Source organism: Oncorhynchus mykiss, chromosome 10 (genome assembly GCF_057628025.1).
Source record: "Oncorhynchus mykiss isolate SJ-2025 chromosome 10, ASM5762802v1, whole genome shotgun sequence".
Classification (NCBI taxonomy): Eukaryota; Metazoa; Chordata; class Actinopteri; order Salmoniformes; family Salmonidae; genus Oncorhynchus; species Oncorhynchus mykiss.
In genome coordinates, this window is record NC_143031.1 from 46969782 (window position 1) to 46990085 (window position 20304).

A 20304-nucleotide genomic window follows, 5' to 3' on the forward strand; every position below is an offset into this window, starting at 1 on the left:
TTTTAAACCAAACAATCTCCCCCATTTGTCCTTTTCTCAAGTGATGTGCTGCTCCTTGCCACAGACTGGGTGAATCTTCTTAGCCAGCTCTGCTCTCTGTCAAGCATTAAATGGTTCTCTGGGTTATGGCAAATTCTGGGATGTAGTTCCAGCTGATCCTGTCCACATGTCCTTGTCATTGATTAATGACAGTTGACCATTATAACAACCATATGCCTCTGTCAAATGTGTTAAAGGTCTGTAGGTTCTGTAGGAGTAAATGTTTGCCATAAGGTGTCAAAAGTATTTCCAGAAGTCAAAGAATAAGTCAAACGTTTGTTTATTCAATAAGAGGACACTAAATCCAGGTACTATTCATAACCACAGAAGGGGACTAATTAATTTATTTTAAATGAGTAACTGTTGTCAACAGTAACAGAAAAGCCTGGAATGTTAAACAAACTGGACAGAAACATTTATACTAAAACGGCCTTCCTCTGGGAAAACCACAGGTGGACGACAATCCTCTCAATCAGCCGAGGTCTGTTTCTTTATCCACCTTTCTCTGAAAAAAAATCAAGAAAATCAGTGTACATTGTCAATCCATTATCTATGTTAAACCATAACTCCAGCTGAAAACGGATCCCCTAAAAAGTCCCATATCGTTCTATTTGGTTGAGATTCCAAAGGCATAGGTGATACAGTGATGAGTTATTTACAATTAACATTTGACAGTTGAATGTATTCTGCTCTCCAAGGTCAAAAACATTTTCTTACAAATACACCACAAAGTATGATTCATAAGACTGACTTGTCATAGTTGAGAATTACCTTAAGGTTCAGATAATGTTCCTCACTGCTACAGTGGACTGATTTGGCTGTTTTCTCATTGGTGTAGAAGACGTTGCACAGCTTGCAGAAGAATCCAGTCCGTGGCACCAGATAGTCTAACCCTGCAAGTAAAATGAGAGAGAAAAAAACATGTTTGTGTTCTCACTGATATGGCACTAAAAGTTATTTACCAGATCCCCGTCACCTGTTAATACAAATTTAAAAAAGTCATTTTTTTCTCTAGCCTCTTACCAACAGGGTTATCAGGTTGATAAGGACCCAGAGGTTCCTCCTCCTTTTTCTCCTCTCCCTCTGGGATAGCTTCCACACCACTGACTTCTTCACCTTTAGGGTCCCCACAGACCCTCTCACTGTCAGACACAGGGCTCTGGACATCCTGGCCATACAAAAACAATCACGTCTTTCACTCATTCGTTCTACTTAGCCTGAGAGACTAACACCAAGAAATATCCCTCTTCTCGGTGTGAAGTGCATTAACTGATTACTTCTTGAATAACCAGTAACTGTAAAATAATTGTTCACGGACATGCCAAAATTAAATACATAACTATTCAGCAAGCATTTAACCAACAAGGCAATATTTCACCTTGTTTAGATTAAGGAAACAAAAACATAGCAATAACCTCTGGATAGGGGCTTTTGGTTGACTGGCCATTAGTCTTTTCATCTCCATGATGATCTCTTGATCTTCTGTCTTTCTGACTGGCCAACCACAGCTCATATTTGACTGGAGGCTTCCTGTATCAGGAGGGCAGAATATGTCATGGAGTACTATATCATGAAAGTGTACTTAGACACAGCCCTCATACAGTCCAGTTGAACCATAGATCACACCATTCTTTATCAGATTATTTCATTAGCTGTATATTCTTCCAATAGATTCCAATCAATTAAACTGGCGTCGACAGACTGGATACTAGCATTCTTCAAATTCCATTTAGTCTAACTATCATTAGCATCTACTGCATATTCTTAGGGGTCATTGAAAATTATTTACCAGTATATTAGTGAGTCTCCCTTTTTGCACAAACTGACTCTTAACAGAGTCCCGTAGAACTTGTGTGGACGTTGGAAGTACTTCACCATTTTCTGAGCGGCTTCCACGCTCTCCAACTGGATATAACACTGAAAGGAGAAAGAAAAACATGCATGGGTGAGTCCTATATCAACAGAAAAACAAACGACATTCACCTTTAAAAAAATAGGCCGGTGATACTTTACCTTTCCATGAGGCCAGTTCAAATTGTAGCCAGTGATTTTGCCAAAAGGTTGGGCAAGTCGTAAAAGAGAGACGTCAGAGTACTTCTGGAGTGGAAGCATACAAATGTAGATGGATCTCCCACTAGGACTCTGCATTGACAGAAACACAGTCAAATTACACAGTCAATATTTGTCACAATAAGATGTGTATTATGTGAGGTGTGTAGTTATGTTTATAATACAGTGCATTCGGAAAGTATTCAGACCCCTAGACTTTTTCCACATTTTGTTACATTACAGCCGTATTCTAAAATTGATTAAATTATTTTTTCTCAATCTACACACAATACCCCATAATGACAAAGCAAAAACAGGTTTTTAGAAATGTAAAAAATATAAATAAATAGAAATATAAAAAATAGAAATATAAAAAACACTCAGGTGCATCCTGTTTCCATTCATCATCCTTGAGATGTAGAAACATGATTGGACATGATTGGAAAGGCACACACCTGTTAATGTAAGGTCCCAGAGTTGACAGTGCATGTCAGAGCAAAAACCAAGCCACGAGGTCGAAGGAATTGTCTGTAGAGCTCAGAAAGGATTGTGTCGACGCACAGATCTGGACAAGCGTACCAAAACATTTCTAAAGCATTGAATGTCCCAAGGACACAGTGGCCTCCACCATTCTCTTTTTTAAATTTTTATATATATATATATATATATATATTTTTTTTTAATTTGACCCCTTTTTCGTGGTATCCAATTGTTTTTTTTAGTAGCTACTATCTTGTCTCATCGCTACAACTCCCGTACGGGCTCGGGAGAGATGAAGGTTGAAAGTCATGCGTCCTCCGATACACAACCCAACCAAGCCGCACTGCTTCTTAACACAGCGCGCATCCAACCCGGAAGCCAGCCGCACCAATGAGTCGAAGGAAACACCGTGCACCTGGCAACCTTGGTTAGCGCGCACTGCGCCCGGGCCGCCACAGGAGTCGCTGGTGCGCAATGAGACAAGGACATCCCTACCGGCCGAGCCCTCCCTAACCCGGACGACGCTAGGCCAATTGTGCGTCGCCCCACGGACTTCCCGGTCGCAGCCGGCTACGACAGAGCCTGGGCGCGAACCCAGAGTCTCTGATGGCACAGCTGGCGCTGCAGTACAGCGCCCTTAAACACTGCCCCGGCCTCCACCATTCTTAAATGGAATAAGTTTGGAACCACCAAGACTCTTCCTAGAGCTGGCCGCATAGCCAAACTGAGCAATGGGGGAGAAAGGCCTTGCAAGAACCCAATTGCCACTCTGACAGAGCTCAAGAGTTCCTCTGTGGAGATGGAAGAACCTTCCAGAAGGACAACCATCTATGCAGCACTCCACCAATCAGGCCTTTATGGTAGAGTGGCCAGACAGAAGCCACTCCTCGGCAAAAGGCGCTTGACAGCCCACTTGGTTTGCAAAAAGCACCTAAATGATTCTCAGACCATGAGAAACAAGATTCTCTGGTCTGATGAAACCAAGATGGAACTCTTTGGCCTGAATGCCAAGCGTCACCTCAGAAGCAAACCTGGCATAATCCCTACGGTGCATGGTGGTGGTAGCATCATGCTGTGGGGATGTTCTTCAGCGGCAGGCACTGGGTGACTAGTCAGGATCAAGGCAAAGATGAACAGAGCAAAGTACAGAGATCATTGATGAAAACCTGCTCCAAAGTGCTCAGGACCACAGACTGGGGCGAAGGTTCAACTTCCAACAGGACAAAGACCCTAAGCACACAGCCAAGACAATGCAGGAGTGGCTTCGGGACAAGTCTCTGAATATCTTTGAGTGGCCCAGCCAAAGCATGGACTTCAGCATGGACTAACATCTCTGGAGACCTGAAATAGCTGTGCAGCGAGGCTCCCCATCCAACGTGGCAAAGCTTGAGAGGATCTGCAGAGAAGAATGGGAGAAACTCCCCAAAACTCAGAGCTGAAATAGCAGCCAAAAGTGCTTCAACAAAGTACTGAGTAAAGGGTCTGAATACTTACGTAAATGTGATATTTCAGTGTTTTATTTGTAATAAATTAGCAAAAATATTTTTAAAATCAAGTTTTTTTCTTTGTCATTATGGGGTATTGTGAGTAGATTGATGAGGAAAAACAAACAATTTAAAGCATAGATACTACACCATTTAAGACACCAAACCCACCTCCAACTTTTTCTGTGAAAAGCACATGCTAACATTGACATGTTTCCTCAACAACTGTCCTTTTCCTTTGTAGAATTTCACCATTTCACGTACTTCCTCAGTAGTTTCAAGCTCTAACCATGCCTGAAAATATAGGAAATTCTCAATGTCATACAAACTACGACAGCAAATGCGTGCACAAATCAGGTGTTGAGTAAACTCCTTCCTGTATGCCGAACTACATGAATGTCAAATTATTCACCACTGTCGCCATACAAAATAAAATACACTGATCCCCAAATAACATATCTGCAAGTAACATAATTATGAACTTACCTCCTGTGTGAGGAAGGATATGGCATGGTTGACAACTTTCACGTTTGCCCGCTCTGCCAGTTTCAATAGGGCCACCGCCATGTTTCCATAGCCCTTTCTAATTGGGCTAATATGGACAACTTTTCCATCCTGTAGAAAACAATTTTAACCGACTGTCAATAAAAACAACTTTGACACGTTTGACACATTCCAACTACTCGATATGGAGGAATACCAACCCATGAAGCATCCTTTGACTCTGCAAATAAAAACAAAAAGTAATTATTACTATAAATTATCTGGAGATTATCTACACAGGCTAGACAACTGTAATAATTGTTTTTGTCCATTGCTGCCAAGTAAGAATGTTTTGCATCATTCATTGCTTACCCAGCGGCGTGTCCCCTCCAGTACTGTCGTCAAGTTCATCCAACGTAACGAAGTCATCCATATTCTCAGGGAAATCCATGTCATCCATATTGTCCTGTTGGAAATAAGTCCACAACATCAATAAGTTAAAGAATTTGAGTTTCAAGTTCCACAGTGCCGCACCAGAATCATATCTAATCTCATGAAAAATACTTGTGAAGTTGCAATGGGAAACTGTCAAAAGATGCTCAAACACTGAACATAAAAGTATGTAAAATTGTATTCAATAGTCTTGAACTATGATAAAGATCCATGTCACAAAGCTAGGAAGTGAACTCTGTGGCTGCACTTTTACAAATTACATTGACATCTTAAATATGCAAAGTCATTCAAACCTCTTGGTCTGTCCTGGTTTTAAACATGTTAGGGCTGAACAGATAAGCATGTCAACTGATCCATACATCTACAATGCTTGGCTGACTTGAGCGATTAAGTGCCTGTTCTGGATTACTGTCAGTCTAGGAATTCTGGAAACAATTGGAGCTTGTACAGAGATGGCTCTATAACCTTTGATATTAAACCATGTAAGGAGATCCTTCAAAGCTGATCTCCATCTGATTTGTAGGGCACTCATAAAACTGATGGAATTAATAGCCCCTGAGCAAATCATATAGCATACATACAGTGCCTTCAGAAAGTATTCACACCCCTAGACTTTTTCCACATTGTTGCGTTAGCCTGAATTTAAAATGGATTACGTTTAGATTGTGTGTCACTGGCCTACACACAATACCCCATGTCAAAGTGAAATTATGGTTTTAGAATTTATTTTACTAATTAAAAACAGAAATGTCGTGTCCAATAAGAATTCAACCTTTTTGTTTTGGCAAGCCTAAATAAGTTCAGGAGTAACAATGTGCTTAACAAGTCACATAAGTTGCATGGACTTTACTCGGTGCAATAATAGTGCTGAACATACAATTATCTGTAAGGTCGAGCAGTGAATTTCAAACAAAGGCCAGGAAGGTTATCCAATGCCTCGCAAATAAGGGCACCAATTGGTAGATAAAAAATAAAAAATAACACATGGAATATCCCTTTGAGCATTGTGAAGTTATTAAATACACTTTGGATGGCGTATCAATACACCTAGTCACTACAAATATACTGCCATCCTTCCTAACTTAGAGAGGAAGGAAATCGCTCAGGGATTTCACCATGAGGCCAATGGTGACTATAAAACAGTTAAGAGTTTAATGGCTGTGATAGGAGAAAACTGAGGATGGATCAACATTGTAGTTACTCCACAATACTAACCTAAACGACGAGTGAAAAGGAGGAAGCCAGTACAGAGTAAAAATATTCCAAAACATGCATCCTGTTTGCAATAAGGCAAAGAAATTAACTTTATATCCTGAATACAAAGCGACATGTTTGGGTCAACAACACATCACTGAGCCCCACTTCCCATTTTCAAGCAAGGTACTGGATGCTTCATGTTATGGGTATGCTTGTCATCGGTAAGTTCTAGGGAGTTTAAGGATGGAGAGAGATTGATTAGAGCTAAGCACAGGCAAAATCCTAGAGGAAAACCTGGTTCAGTCTGCTTTACAAGACCCTGGGAGAAATTCACCTTTCAGCAGGACAATAACCTATAACACAAGGCCGACTTGACAGAGTTTAAAGAATTGTGTGCAAATATTGTACAATCCAGTTGTGAAAATCTCTTAGACTTACCCAGAAAGACTCACTGCTGTAATCACTGCCAAATGTGATTCTAACATGCATTGACCTCAGGGGTGTGAATACTTACATAAATTAGATATCTGTATTACATTTTTCAATGCATTTGCAAACGTTTCTAAAAACATGTTTTCACTTTGTCATAATGCATAGTGTGTGTAGATGGGTGAGGAAATCAATGCAATTCATTTTTTATTCAGGCTCTAAAAACAAAATGTGGAATAAGTCAAGGGATGTGAATATTTTTAGAAGGCCCTGTACATAGCGTGTTATGGTACAAGGAAAACTCAATATTCCAACAATCCATGACTCAACCAAACTACATTCTCAGGAATGCTCTCAGAACTTCAACCAAATTGAAGAGTTGAAGCACACCTTTAAGATCCCATTGCTAGGAACTAGAGGTCGGATTGGCCGATTAATTAGGGCCAATTTCAAGTTTATAACAATTGTAAATCGGTATTTTTGGACACCGATATATATATATATATATATATATATATATATATATATATATATATATATTACACCTTTATTTAACTAGGCAAGTCAGTTAAGAACAAATTCATATGTTTAATGACAGCCTTGGAATGGTGGGTTAACTGCCTTGTTCAGGGGCAGAACGACAGATTTTTTTACCTTGTCAGCTCGGGGATTCAATCTTGCAACCTTACAGTTAACTAGTCCAATGCTCTAACCACCTGCTTTACATTGCACTCCACGAGGAGCCTGCCTGTTACGCGAATGCAGTAAGAAGCCAAGGTAAGTCGCTAGCTAGCATTAAACTTATCTTATAAAAAACAATCAATCATAATCACTAGTTAACTTCACATGGTTGATGATATTACTAGTTTATCTAGCGTGTCCTGCGTTGCATATAATCGATGCGTTGAGTATTCGCAAAAAAAGGACTGTCTTGCTCCAATGTGTACCTAACCATAAACATCAATGTCTTTTTAAAAAGCAATACACAAGTATATATTTTTAAACCTGCATATTTAGTTAATATTGCCTGCTAACCTGGCTCGTTGTGAACTCTGTGAAGACTATTTCTTCCCTAACAAAGACAGCCAACTTCGCCAAACAGGGGATGATTTAACAAAAGCGCATTTGCGAAAAAAGCACAATCGTTGCATGACTGTACCTAACCATAAACATCAATGCTTTTTTTTAAATCAATACACAGAAGTATATATTTTTAAACCTGCATATTTTGCTAAAAGAAATCCAGGTTAGCAGGCAATATTAACCAGGTGAAATTGTGTCACTTCTCTTGCGTTCATTGCACACAGGTATATGAAACAGTTTGAGCTGCCTAATTTGCCAGAATTTACATAATTATGACATAACATTGAAGGTTGTGCAATGTAACAGGAATATTTAGACTTATGGATGCCACCCGTTAGATAAAATACGGAACGGTTCCGTATTTCACTGAAAGAATAAACGTCTTGTTTTCAAGATGATAGTTTCCGGATTTGACCATATTAATGACCTAAGTCTCGTATTTCTGTATGTTATTATGTTATAATTAATTATATGATTTGATATAGCAGTCTGACTGAGCGATGGTAGGCACCAGCAGGCTCGTAAGCATTCATTCAAACAGCACTTCCGTGCGTTTTGCCAGCAGCTCGTCGCTGTGCTTCAAGCATTGAGCTGTTTATGACTTCAAGCCTATCATCTCCCGATACTAGGCTGGTGTAACCGATGTGAAATGGCTAGCTAGTTAGCGGGCTGCGTGCTAATAGCGTTTCAAACGTCACTCGCTCTGAGACTTGGAGTGGTTGCTCTACAATTGCCGCGGATTTTGTGGAGCGATGGGTAACGCTGCTTCGAGGGTTGCTGTTGTCGATGTGTTCCTGGTTCGAGCCCAGGTAGGGGCGAGGAGAGGGACGGAAGCTATACTGTTACACTGGCAATACTAAAGTGCCTATAAGAACATCCAATAGTCAAAGGTATATGAAATACAAATCATATAGAGAGAAATTGTCCTATAATAACTACAACCTAAAACTTCTTACCTGGGAATATTGAAGACTCCTGTTAAAAGGAACCACAAGCTTTCATATGTTCTCATCTTCTGAGCAAGGAACTTAAACGTAAGCTTTTTTACATTGCACATATTGCACTTTTACTTTCTTCTCCAACACTTTGAACAGGTTTCATTTTATTTGAGGCTAAATTGATTTTTATTTATGTATTATATTAAGTTAAAATAAGTGTTAATTTAGTATTGTTGTAATTGTCATTATTACAAATAACATTTTATTTTAAAATCGCCCGATTAATCGGTATCCGCTTTTTTTTTTGTCCTTCAATAATCGGTATCGGCGTTGAAAAAAATCATAATCTGTCGACCTCTACTAGGAACCCACATCTTGGTTACTTAACATGAATTTATTTTCAATTCTGGGAACAATAATTAGGGATGCACGATATATCGGTAAGCATATCGGAATCGGCCGATATTAGCTAAAAACAAACGTTGGCCCAATGTCTAGTTAAACGCAGATGTGCAAAACCGATGTCAAAGCTGACGTGCATACCTATATAACATAGGTAGATGAGGTAATGACACCACAAAAAATATTGCGCTACATGTGCAACACAGCATTCCTAATCTAGTCTACAATGTCTGCTGTGTGGATCAAGCAGTCAACAAGTCCAGCAGTCATTTGAAAGAGTAAGAACATTTCAGTGAGACATCTCAAAGGCGAAATCTATTAATACCAAGATCATGGAATTCATTGCCCTTGACAATCAACTGTTCGCTGTCGTGGATAATGTTGGCTTTCGCCGACTGGTCGAGCACAAGTACGCACTTCAAAGTAGGCGCTATTTTTCCAGATGTTGTCCTACCGGAGTTACACAGTATTCTCGAAACTCAGTCATGAGCTACTTGCTACGGGTGTCACTGGTATTAGCTTCACGACTGACATTTGGACCAGCGATGCCAGCCCCATGAGCATTAGGAGTCTGACAGCACAGTGGGTCGATGAGGATTTCCTATTGAGGAAAGCCGTATTGCATGCTCAAGAATGTGCTGGTTCTGATACCATCACTGCTGCCATTTCAATGGCATTTGAGAACATGTTTGAAACATGAACACTCCTAGCTCCATTCGAACAACTGACTTGAGAAATAAGCTCAACTGCATCTTCAGCAGACGTGAAACCTTGTCACGGCATTGAAACGCCTGCTCAACAAAAATGCCAACACAGACTGTCTGTCGGGTTAACTTGGAAAAGTACTCTACTAGAGGCTGTGAACAAGCGATTCGGTGGCATTCTCTATGAGCCTCTACTGTGTCGCCACCATGCACGATGCTAAGTACAAGGACCGCTACTTCGATGCAGACAAGAAACAGGGTTTACATGAAATCTTATAGACACAGCTGGACAAGATGGAAATGGACACAGTGACAGTGCGCACCGAGGAAGAGAGGCCACGGACAGACAGAGCTGAAACTTCACTGCTTGACATGTATGATGAGATCCTGGTTGAGACTGAACAAATGAACAACGAAAACAGCAAAGTAAGTGAAAGAAATAGATTTTGATTATGTTTTGCTAGTAAATGGGGACATACGTAAATGCCCCCCAAAAACGTTTTGGTCAGTGTGTGTGTGTTTAAACTACTTAACTGTACTAGAATGCTTAAAAGGCCGCTATTTTTATTTTTTATATCGGTCTAGTTTTCTTTGGCAAGGAAAATATCCAATATTGGTATCGGCCAAAAATGTCATATTGGTGCATCCCTAACAATAAGCCTTTCTTTGTTAGTTCCAGTCACAAATATGAATGACAATTTCTTACATCTTCTTGAAAGCTCTCCTGTTCCATCTTGTTCTCCATTGAGACGTCAGCATCACACAGAGCTGGATCATCGGCAGCCTTTACGTCAGAATCCTCCAAGGTATCGTCTGCCAAAAGTTCTGAGATTTCGGGTTCCCCCTTATCTTTAGAATCAGCCACCATAGAGGCACTTTTGGAAGGAGCAGGGTCTTTAGTATCAACACCAGCACCAACCTCGTCATCTAACAAGCTTTGTTTAGCTTCCACCTGGATAATCTCTTCGTCTAGAGCTTTGTTTTCCAAATCAACGTCCTCCTCCTTGACCACCTCCTCGATGTCCTGCTTGACCACTTCCTTGACCTCCTCTGAGGTGCTTTGTTGACCTTCTCCTTGTTCCAACACTTTCTCAGCAGGTTGTTTGCCTGTAGTGGGTTTCTCTTTGTTCGTGGCGTTTGAGGTCTTGCTAGTCTCCTCGCTCTTGTGTCTGCTGCTGCGGCCTTTACTAGAATCTGCTCTTCTGGATGTGGTGGAGTCAGGACTTTCTCTACAAGGCAAAAAACATTGAGGTAAACTTCCCTGACAAACATCCTGATGAGTCCTACAGGAAAATTGGGTATGGCTGCCATGGCAACAGGTGAAGAACTCTTACTTACCTCAGGTGCTTCATTGACGATGACAAGATTACTTTGACACTCTTTCCACTGATCTTTAGGGGGTTGGAGTGGTAGTACTTCACCATAATGTCAGCATCCTTCCAATCTACCATCTCAATCAGGGCCTGCAGATGAATAAGGGAGAATTCTTTAGACAAAGCTAGAGAAGGTGCTGCATAATGGAGGTTTTGGTGATGAATTTACCTAGCCATACAAAATAAATAGATACTGCATCGTTATATTGTTTTAATAATTGTTGTCTATTTGAAATCACCAGAGATTTGCAGAATTTGATTGATCACACATCAATTCCATATTGCCCGAACCTTACCTGGTCACTTGAAAATGTTGAATGCCGCACATCCCCAAACATCTTGGCGAGATCAAGAATCTCTGATTCTCTTTCCTTCCCAGGAGGTAGGTGGGAAAAACAAACCACTGTATTGGTAGCTTGTTTGGTCGGCCGTTTTTCTAGTGGTTCATCCAACCTTGGCGGCTAAAGGAAAAAACATGCTCATACTTTGGATCTCTGTGATTAAGAACACAGAATCTCACATTTTTAAGAGGCAGATGCACTTACATGAATACTGCACACCATAGGTGACAAGTACAGATTCAACTTAATTTCCTTCACGAAAGCTTGGTTTACACTGAAGTGATTCACCATATTGACAGCCTCTTTGTGAGAATCAAACTCCAGGAAGCCCTGTAACAAAAATACAACACCGAATCATCCAATAGACATTCAACTACAGATGTAACTTTTTTAGAGAGAGAATGTTAAAGCTGCAACATGTAACCTTTTGGGCAACCCAACCAAATTCACATAGAAATGAGATATAGCTCTGTCATTCTCATTGAAAGCAAGTCTAAGAAGCGATAGATCTGTTCTGTGTGTGCTATTTCTATGCTTCCTGTCTTCTACTTTTGTACTCCAGCTTCAAACAACTAAAAATACTATTTTTGGTTATTGAAAATATGTTTCACAGAGGTTTAGATGGCACAATGATTATCTACACTATACTTACTTGTTCAGTCGCATTCACTGAAATTAGGTGAACTATTACACATTTTTGCAACCAGGAAATGGCAGAGCGATTTTTGCATAGTGCATGTTTAAGAGTTTAGTGTTTATTACCAATTTGTGTAACTTACCTTGCAGGGGAACACCAGATGTTTTACAACCGTGCCGAATGGCTTGGCCAAAGTCATCAAGTCTTCAACACCAACAGAGCCAAGGGGAAATTTTGTGACCACCACCTTTGTGCCAGCCTGAAGCAAAATATATATCACACATTCAAGCATGCAGCTTTAAGCAAATAAACAATATCATAACAAGTGAATTAAATCTAGCTCTATTTATAAGAAAACAATGCCACAAAAAGGGGCATCGTTACCTTGGGCTTCAAATGGTGTCTTTCTGGTGCAGACCAGACTTCACCTAAAGATGAAAACATGAAAGGATAGTATTTATTTTCAAGTGGTTTGCAATTGGGCCTTATTTGGTCTGGATCAAACTTGACTTTGGAACGGGACTGGGGTTATCACCTCCTACGCGGTCTGAGCTATGTTGTCTCTTGTACGGCATAGCAGGACGTGGCGTTCTCCTGGGCGGTGAAATAGCATCTCTACTTGGGATGGAGTTGGACCTGGAAGATAACGTAAACAGTGCTAAGTAAGAAGAGGAACAGTTAATGATTTTACATCATGACATGCCTGTTTTCAACGTAAAGCTTAATTTCATGCCCCTCACATTTCCTTCCGGGTATCATGTTTATTCCAATCTGGATATCTGTAGAAAACAGAAAATAAAAAACGAATTTGAATTATACCTTGTTATAGAAAATATCTCAATTGATTTTGTGAACTGTATCAGTCCAGTTTCTAAATGTTTTACTTTGCATGAAAACACTTACAGATGCGAGAGTTCTAGACAGCCATCCGCATGGCGTAATCCATTGAGATGTTCCTTCCATGTCTGTGAAAAAAGCAAACCCATATTAAGCTAAATTAATGCCATCTTGGAAGGTTGAGTGTTCTGATTAAAATGATATAGAAACAGTCCAACAGCAAGAGTTTTGAAATATAACAAAGCTTACCTTATTAGAATTCAACATGCATAAGCATAGAGAGCATGTGTGTGGGTAAACCTTGGGCACAACTCCATGAAAATCATCCACTTGATAGGAGAAAGGAATCTTTTGCTGGCTGTCGGATGGTTTTTCAATTGGGGGCCTATTGTGACGGGAACCTCTCCTTGCTTCAGTCCGCTGTGGTCGCCGCCCCGGTCGACTGTAGTCAGTGTCTCTCCTATAGTCAGTGTCAATATGGCTGTTTGACCGACGAGGGACTGCAGGGGGACTGTCCCGTTTGCTAAGGTCTCCATCATCTGTATCCTCCTGACAGCTGTCTCCCTTTGGGGAGGCCTGTCCCTGCTCCTCTTGCTTGGCTCGACTGGCCTTCAGTTTCATTATCAGATAAGGCAACGTCTCCACACTGATCTCATTCTCTGGAATCTGGGCCAGAGCATCCACGTCTTCTGGAGAGAGCCCCAGAGTGGCATATAAGTTCATAGTGCTCATCGCGCCATCACCTGATCCTTGGTGTGCAGAGCTGTGAGCCTCACTGTCCTCCATTCTCAAACCGTCAGGGCACAGAGAAGTTTATTCTGAAATTGGGGTAAAATGGTGTTCAGTAATTTCAACTGATTATGTAACCTATGAACATGTCTAAGTCAACCTATATACTAGGCAGTGTCAGAGGAAGAGCCCAAAAAAGTGTCAAAGACTCCAGTCACCCAAGTCATAGACTGTTCTCTCTGCTACAGCACGGCAAGAAGGTACAGGAGTGCCAAGTCTAGGTCCAAAAGGCTCCTTATCAACTTCTACCCCGAAGCTATACGACTACTGAACAATTCATCAAATGGCCACCCGGACTATTTACATTGACCCCTCCAAACATTTGTTTTTACACTGTTGCTACTCGCTTTTTATTATCTATGCATAGTCACTTTACCCCAACCTACATGTACAAAATACCTTGACCAACCTGTAACCCCGCAAATTGACTCGTCAGTACCGGTAGCCCCGGTATATAACCTCTTTATTGTTGTAATTTTATTATGTTATACATTTTTTTTTACTTTAGTTTATTTAGTAAATATTTTGTTAAGTATTTCTTGAACGGCATTGTTGGTTAAGGGCTTGTAAGTAAGCATTTCACGGTGGTATTCGGCATAAAGTGTAGGCCCTAATGAAGGGGCTTGGGAAGAAAGTATCCTTCGCATTTGTATCTGAAATTCTACCATCTTTAATCGTTCAATAGTTAACTAGATGTCAATTGATGTCCCTCACAGAAAGAATAATATGTTTACCAGCCCAGAACAACGTAGATGCAAGCTAACGTTAGCTACTGTAGCTAGTTACATCGAACGGGCCGAGGGCCGAAGGCCTCGGCACAATAGCAGCCAGTTGTTATTAACTAGCTAACTACGCATATTTAGCTCTGAATAACGAAGCCGAATATCTCCTCACCCTTGATGAATAAAGATTAGCTATCAAGTATGCCCCATGTAGCTATAAAGTAAGTACATTATTGTTAGCTAGCAGCACGCAACGCTGGAGAATGCTGCCTAGCCGCCCACAGCCAGGAAACTAGCTAGCAAGAAGAAGCTAACCATAGCTTTCTAGCAAGATAGTTTCGGGGTGAAAGTTTATGCATCCAGTTCAACTACCACATTAAATACAAATGGTGAATGCTGCAAAACATACCTTTTAAGAAGTACCCTTTTGGGTATTTCGTAAAATTAGGTGGCTAACGTTACAGTCTGGACAAAGATATGTGTAACTAACTAACCTTCTACCAGCGTCTCGTCAGTGACATAAAAAAAAACTACTTCCCATCGCGGAATTTACAAAATGTTCATAATAAAAGTCCCCCGCGTAATTACATTAATGTATTTATTCATGATATTTGAAAAATAATTGTCTAAACTTGAACTATGATTCATATTTAAGTAAAATTTGCATTAAAAGTCTTTTTTTCTTATTTTTAATTTCCAAAGTTAAATAAATGCCCCCATTGCAATACACTGGTTCATAGAGAAAAAAGTATACTATGTATGTGTCAACGTAAAAGTGGGGTTGGGAATACTCGGTGGCGTCAGTAGAATCTACATATGGTGTAATTTCATGGAGGACTCGTCTAAATTCATAGCAACACTCTACTTCACCCACTCCATAGCCCTGAAAGCAATAAACTGTAGGCCTATAAATTACATATTGGCTTATAGAGAAACATTTGTGATGTAAACGCAAGGCACTTAAGCCTAATTCCTCCTGTAAATCGCTCTGGATAAGAGTGCCTGCTAAATGACTAAAATGTTTTTTTTTTTTTATCAAACAGACTTCCTAGTTTAGCAAACCGTCAGTCCTGGCTTGCTATTATGAAAATCTAATTGAACAATTCCAATAATGTGTTCAATTTGACTTTTGCCTTCAAAATCGTCTCAAACATAGAACATGAAATAATGAACTATAGCCATTGAATTATATCATGCTGATATACCATGCGTTCTAAAATGCCCTTCAAGCCAAACAGAAACAACTATTCAACACATGCCATAGCTGGTGTTCTAAACTGGGTGGTTTGAGCCCTGAATGCTGATTGGCTGAAAGCAGTAAAAATAAATGACATAACATACATTTTTACTGCTGTAATTACTTTGGTAACCAGTTTATAATAGCAATAAGGCACCTCGGTGGTTTGTGGTATATTGCCAATATACCACGGATAAGGGCTGTACCCAGGCACTCTGTGTTACGTCGTGCCTAAGAACAGCCTTTAGCGACGGTATACTGGCCATGGTATACACACCCTCTCAGGCCTTATTGGTTCATTGTAAACCGGGTGGTTTGAGCCATGAATGCTGATTGACTGAAAGCCGTGGCATATCAGACGGTATACCATGGGTGTGAAAAACAAAACAATTTACTGGTCTAATTACCTGGGTAACCAGTTTATAATAGCAATAAGGCACCTCAGGGGTTTGTGGCGTATGCCCAATATACCACGGATAAGGGCTGTACCCAGGCACTCTGTGTTACGTCGTGCCTAAGAACAGCCTTTAGCGACGGTATACTGGCCATGGTATACACACCCTCTCAGGCCTTATTGGTTCATTGTAAACCGGGTGGTTTGAGCCATGAATGCTGATTGACTGAAAGCCGTGGCATATCAGACGGTATACCATGGGTGTGAAAAACAAAACAATTTACTGGTCTAATTACCTGGGTAACCAGTTTATAATAGCAATAAGGCACCTCAGGGGTTTGTGGCGTATGCCCAATATACCACGGCTAAGGGCTGTAACCAGGCACTCCGCGTTGTGTCGTCCCCTGTTGTGGACCGGAGCTGTGGACCAACAGGCTCCTAAACAGCTTCTTTCCCCAAGCACGGAGACATTTCAACAGCTAGGCAATAGCTGGCCATCCTCACCCACAGTGTATCTGCACTGATTATCTGCACTGACTAAATGCCACTCACAGGTCTCTACAGAAACTCACACACACCTACACTGACAGTCCTGCACACACACGCATACATGTACACACATGCCCATACTATCAGGTGTGAAGGTAAGACCCAGATGCAGACAACGTCGAACGTCAACGTCGAACAATGGTTTAATAATCCAACAGGGAAAGGCAATAGACAGGTCAAGGCAGGCAGGGGTCAGTAAACCAGAGGTGGGGCAAACATACCGGACGGCAGGCAGGCTCAGGGTAGGCAGAGATCAATAATCTAACAGACAAACAAAGAACACAGGTATAAACACACAGGGGATAATGGGGTAGATGGGCAACACCTGGAGGGGGGTGGAGACAATCACAAAAACAGGTTAAACAGATGAGGGTGTGACAGTATCCTCCCCTTTAGGGTCACCACCTGGCCTCCTATCTGAGCGCATACCTGGTTAACCGGGGTGCCAGTGGAAGTCGGCGATGAGGGCTGGGTCTAGGATGTCTCCAGCACATCTCCTCCGGGCCATAACCCTCCCAGTCAACCAGGTACTGGAAACCCCTGCCCCGTGGTCGAACACTCAGGAGGCGTCTCACCGTGTACGCCGGATGGCAATCGATGACACAGAGAGGAGGGGTGGGCTGGAAACAGAATACAAAGGCCTGTGAGACATGGGATTAATCCTAGACACATGGAAAGTAGGGTGAATACAGAGGTTACGGGGTAACAAAAGATGAACAGCTATGGGGCTAAGGACTCTAGAGATGGAGAATGGGCCGATAAAACGGGGGGAAAGTTTACGGGACTCCACCTGGAGGGGCAGGTCCCGGGTGATGAGCCATACCCTCTGCCCGAGCCGATAGGGTGAACCAGGATAGGAGCAGTGGTGAAGTGGTGTTTTAAGGTCCCAGAACGCCCGGTCAGCAGCAGAGGACCACGTGAACGGAACCTTGGTAGAGGTAATTGCAGACAGGGGGGAGGCCAGGGTGGTGTAACCCCAGATATTGCGGCAATAAAAGTTGGCGAACCCCAGGAAGCGTTGCAGCTGCACCCTGGACGTAGGCTGAGGCCAATCCTCCACTGCTCTCACCTTCTCGGGATCCATCTGGACACTACTAGCAGAGATGGTGTAGCCTGAAAGGGAATGGTGGAGCGATGGAACTCACACTTTTCCACTTTAACAAACAACTGGTTCTCCAGAAGGCGCTGGAGAACCTGTCGGATATGGAGCACGTGTTCTTGGGAGGAGCGGAAGAAGACAAGGATGTCATCAATGTAGACAAAGGCGAACCAGTTAAGCATCACACGGAGAGCATCATTCACCAGAGCCTGGAAAATTGCTGGGGTGTTGGTTAGGCCAAAGGGCATGACCAGATATTCGTAGTGGCCACTGGCCACTGGCCACTCGTCCCCCTCTCGTATCCGCACCAGGTGGTAGGCGTTTCGTAGATCCAGCTTGGAGAAAACAGTGGCCCCCTGGAGCGGCTCGAAGGCCGAGGAAATGACTGGTAGCAGATAACGGTAACAGTAATGTCATTGAGTCCCCAGTAGTCAATGCACAGGCGCAGGGTCTTGTTCTTTTTCTCCACAAGGAAGAAACCTGCGCCAGCGGGAGAGGAAGAGAGACAGATAAACCCTGTAGCTAGGGAGTCCCCAATGTAGGTCTCCATAGCCTTGGTCTCTGGTTCCGACAGAGAGTACAGATGCTAGGGAAAAGGTCAATCCCGCAGTCATATCCCGTCGCTTCCGCAATCGGGCGGTGCGGCAGAAGGTAAGTGGCCCGGGACTTCCTGAACACCTCCTTGAGGGTCCTGGTACTCCGCGGGAATGGCGGAGAGGTCCGGAGTAACTTCCGAGCCCCCCAGGAAGATGTCCCGGGGCAGGTTGCACCGACTTCAGACAATGGCCGTGCCAAAATGGACTCCAGCCCATGATAGACTAGTTGATGAGGGGATTGTGTCGCTGGAGCCAGGAGAATCCCAAAACCATGGGAGTCTGGGGGGACTTGATGAGCAGGAATTTAATGGTCTTGCTGTGATTCCCTGACATACTGTACGTAGGTTGATGGGAGTGGTGTTATGGGTGACCCGACCTATAGAGCACCCGTCCAGTGCTCTAACATCTATGGGAATGGAGAGGGGCTGAGTTCAGCTCGGAAGCCAGTGTGGCGTCCAAAAAGCACTCATCGGACCCAGAGTCAATGAGGACCCAGAGACATTTGGACTGGTTTCCCCACAGCAGAATTACAAAAAAGGGGTGTTAGTAAGGGAAGCAGAAAAGTTCTCCATATGGCCCACCAGAGTACTTGCTCCTACCGGTGAGCCTGGTCTTTTACCGGGCAAGAGGACACAAAATGACCAAAAGTCCTGCAATACAGACAGCTCCTTGTCTTGATCCTGTGTTGCCGTTTTGCTGGCGACAGCCCAGCTCTGCCTAGTTGCATAGGCTCGGGAAACAGTGCCTCGGCCGTCTTTGGTGACTCTCGAGGAAGGTCGGGAAGTGTCGGGTGCTCTCGGCAACAGGACTGTTGGGGACCTCCGGGGTGACTCGGAGGTGAGGTTGAATCCCTGGACGTGCGAGTGAAATCGAATTTCCTCTCCATCCGTCGTTTCCGCAATCTGCCATTGATGCAGATGGTCAAGGCGAGGAGGGAGTCAAGATCCGTGGGTAACTTCCGAGCAGCAAGCTCGTCCTTAACCTCCTCAGAGACACCATGCAGGGACATGTCGAACAGTGCTTCCTGGTTCCATGCACTCTCCGTGTAAACTGCACATAGAGTTGAAGTCAGAAGTTTACATACAAACACAGCCAACTACATTTAAACTCAGTTTTAAACAATTCTTGACATTTAATCAGAGTAAAAAAATCATGTTTTAGGTCAGTTAAGATCACCACTTTATTTTAAGAATGTGAAATGTCAGAATAATTGTAGAGAGAAGGATTTATTTCAGATTGTATTTCTTTCATCACATTCCCAGTGGGTCAGAAGTTAACATACACTCAATTAGTATCACTTCCTATGACTTAGCTTTTCCACCGCACTTTAGCTGAGACAGGTAGCAGACAGTCCAATAGAGTGTATTGCATTTGGTACTGTGGAGGGGAAGGAGTAAAAAGCCATCGACAATCCTTACAACACAGTCCCCCTCCAAAACTAAACATGTTTGGTTAGTAGACACCCTAGGTAGTAGCCTAAAAATGTTCATTGACAGTTCAATATTTATTCCATATACAGTGAGTGGGTAAATAGTCACAAACTCTGAATGATCTTGCTGGATCGAATCCCCGAGCTGACAAGTTAAAAATCTGTCATTCTGCCCCTGAGCAAGGCAGTTAACCCACTGTTCCCCGGGCACTGAAGACATGGATGTTGATTAAGGCAGCCCCCTGCACCGCTCTGATTCAGAGGGGTTGGGTTAAATGCGGAAGACACATTTCAGTTGAAGGCATTCAGTTGTACAACTGACTAGGTATCCCCTTTTCCCTTTCCCAAATAATTATACTAATTTATTTGCAAAAAATAGTAGTTGTGTAAAGTACTTCTGTAAAAATACTTGAAAGTACTACTTAAGTCGTTTTTTGGGTATCTGTACTTTACTATTTATATTTTTTGACAACTTTTACTTTAACTTCACTACATTCCTAAACAAAATAGTGTACTTTTTACTCCATACATTTTCCCTGACACCCAAAAGTACTCATTAC

General features: G+C 42.2%; 1 protein-coding gene across 3 annotated transcripts; it reads right to left on the reverse strand.

The window, feature by feature from the left end:
* Nucleotides 1-303: 303 nt before the first annotated feature.
* Nucleotides 304-15182, reverse strand: LOC110534100 (uncharacterized). Of its 3 annotated transcripts, none has more exons than XM_021618770.3 (21): nucleotides 14850-15182; nucleotides 13179-13747; nucleotides 12996-13057; nucleotides 12833-12871; nucleotides 12628-12728; nucleotides 12477-12520; nucleotides 12235-12351; nucleotides 11660-11785; nucleotides 11411-11575; nucleotides 11080-11204; nucleotides 10448-10970; nucleotides 4908-5001; nucleotides 4757-4776; nucleotides 4539-4667; nucleotides 4224-4346; nucleotides 2053-2181; nucleotides 1829-1956; nucleotides 1455-1569; nucleotides 1063-1207; nucleotides 811-932; nucleotides 304-544 (listed from the first exon to the last, which is right to left on the reverse strand). In XM_021618770.3, the coding sequence occupies exons 2-21, from the start codon at nucleotides 13713-13715 to the stop codon at nucleotides 512-514; spliced, it is 2877 nt and encodes a 958-aa protein (XP_021474445.3). In that variant the 5' UTR covers nucleotides 13716-13747; nucleotides 14850-15182; the 3' UTR covers nucleotides 304-511. The 3 variants fall into 3 exon arrangements, with proteins under 3 accessions (XP_021474445.3, XP_036846402.2, XP_021474446.3); XM_036990507.2 differs by having other exon boundaries at nucleotides 14935-14980; XM_021618771.3 differs by lacking the exon at nucleotides 14850-15182 and adding an exon at nucleotides 14613-14751.
* Between the last annotated feature and the right edge of the window lie 5122 nt (nucleotides 15183-20304).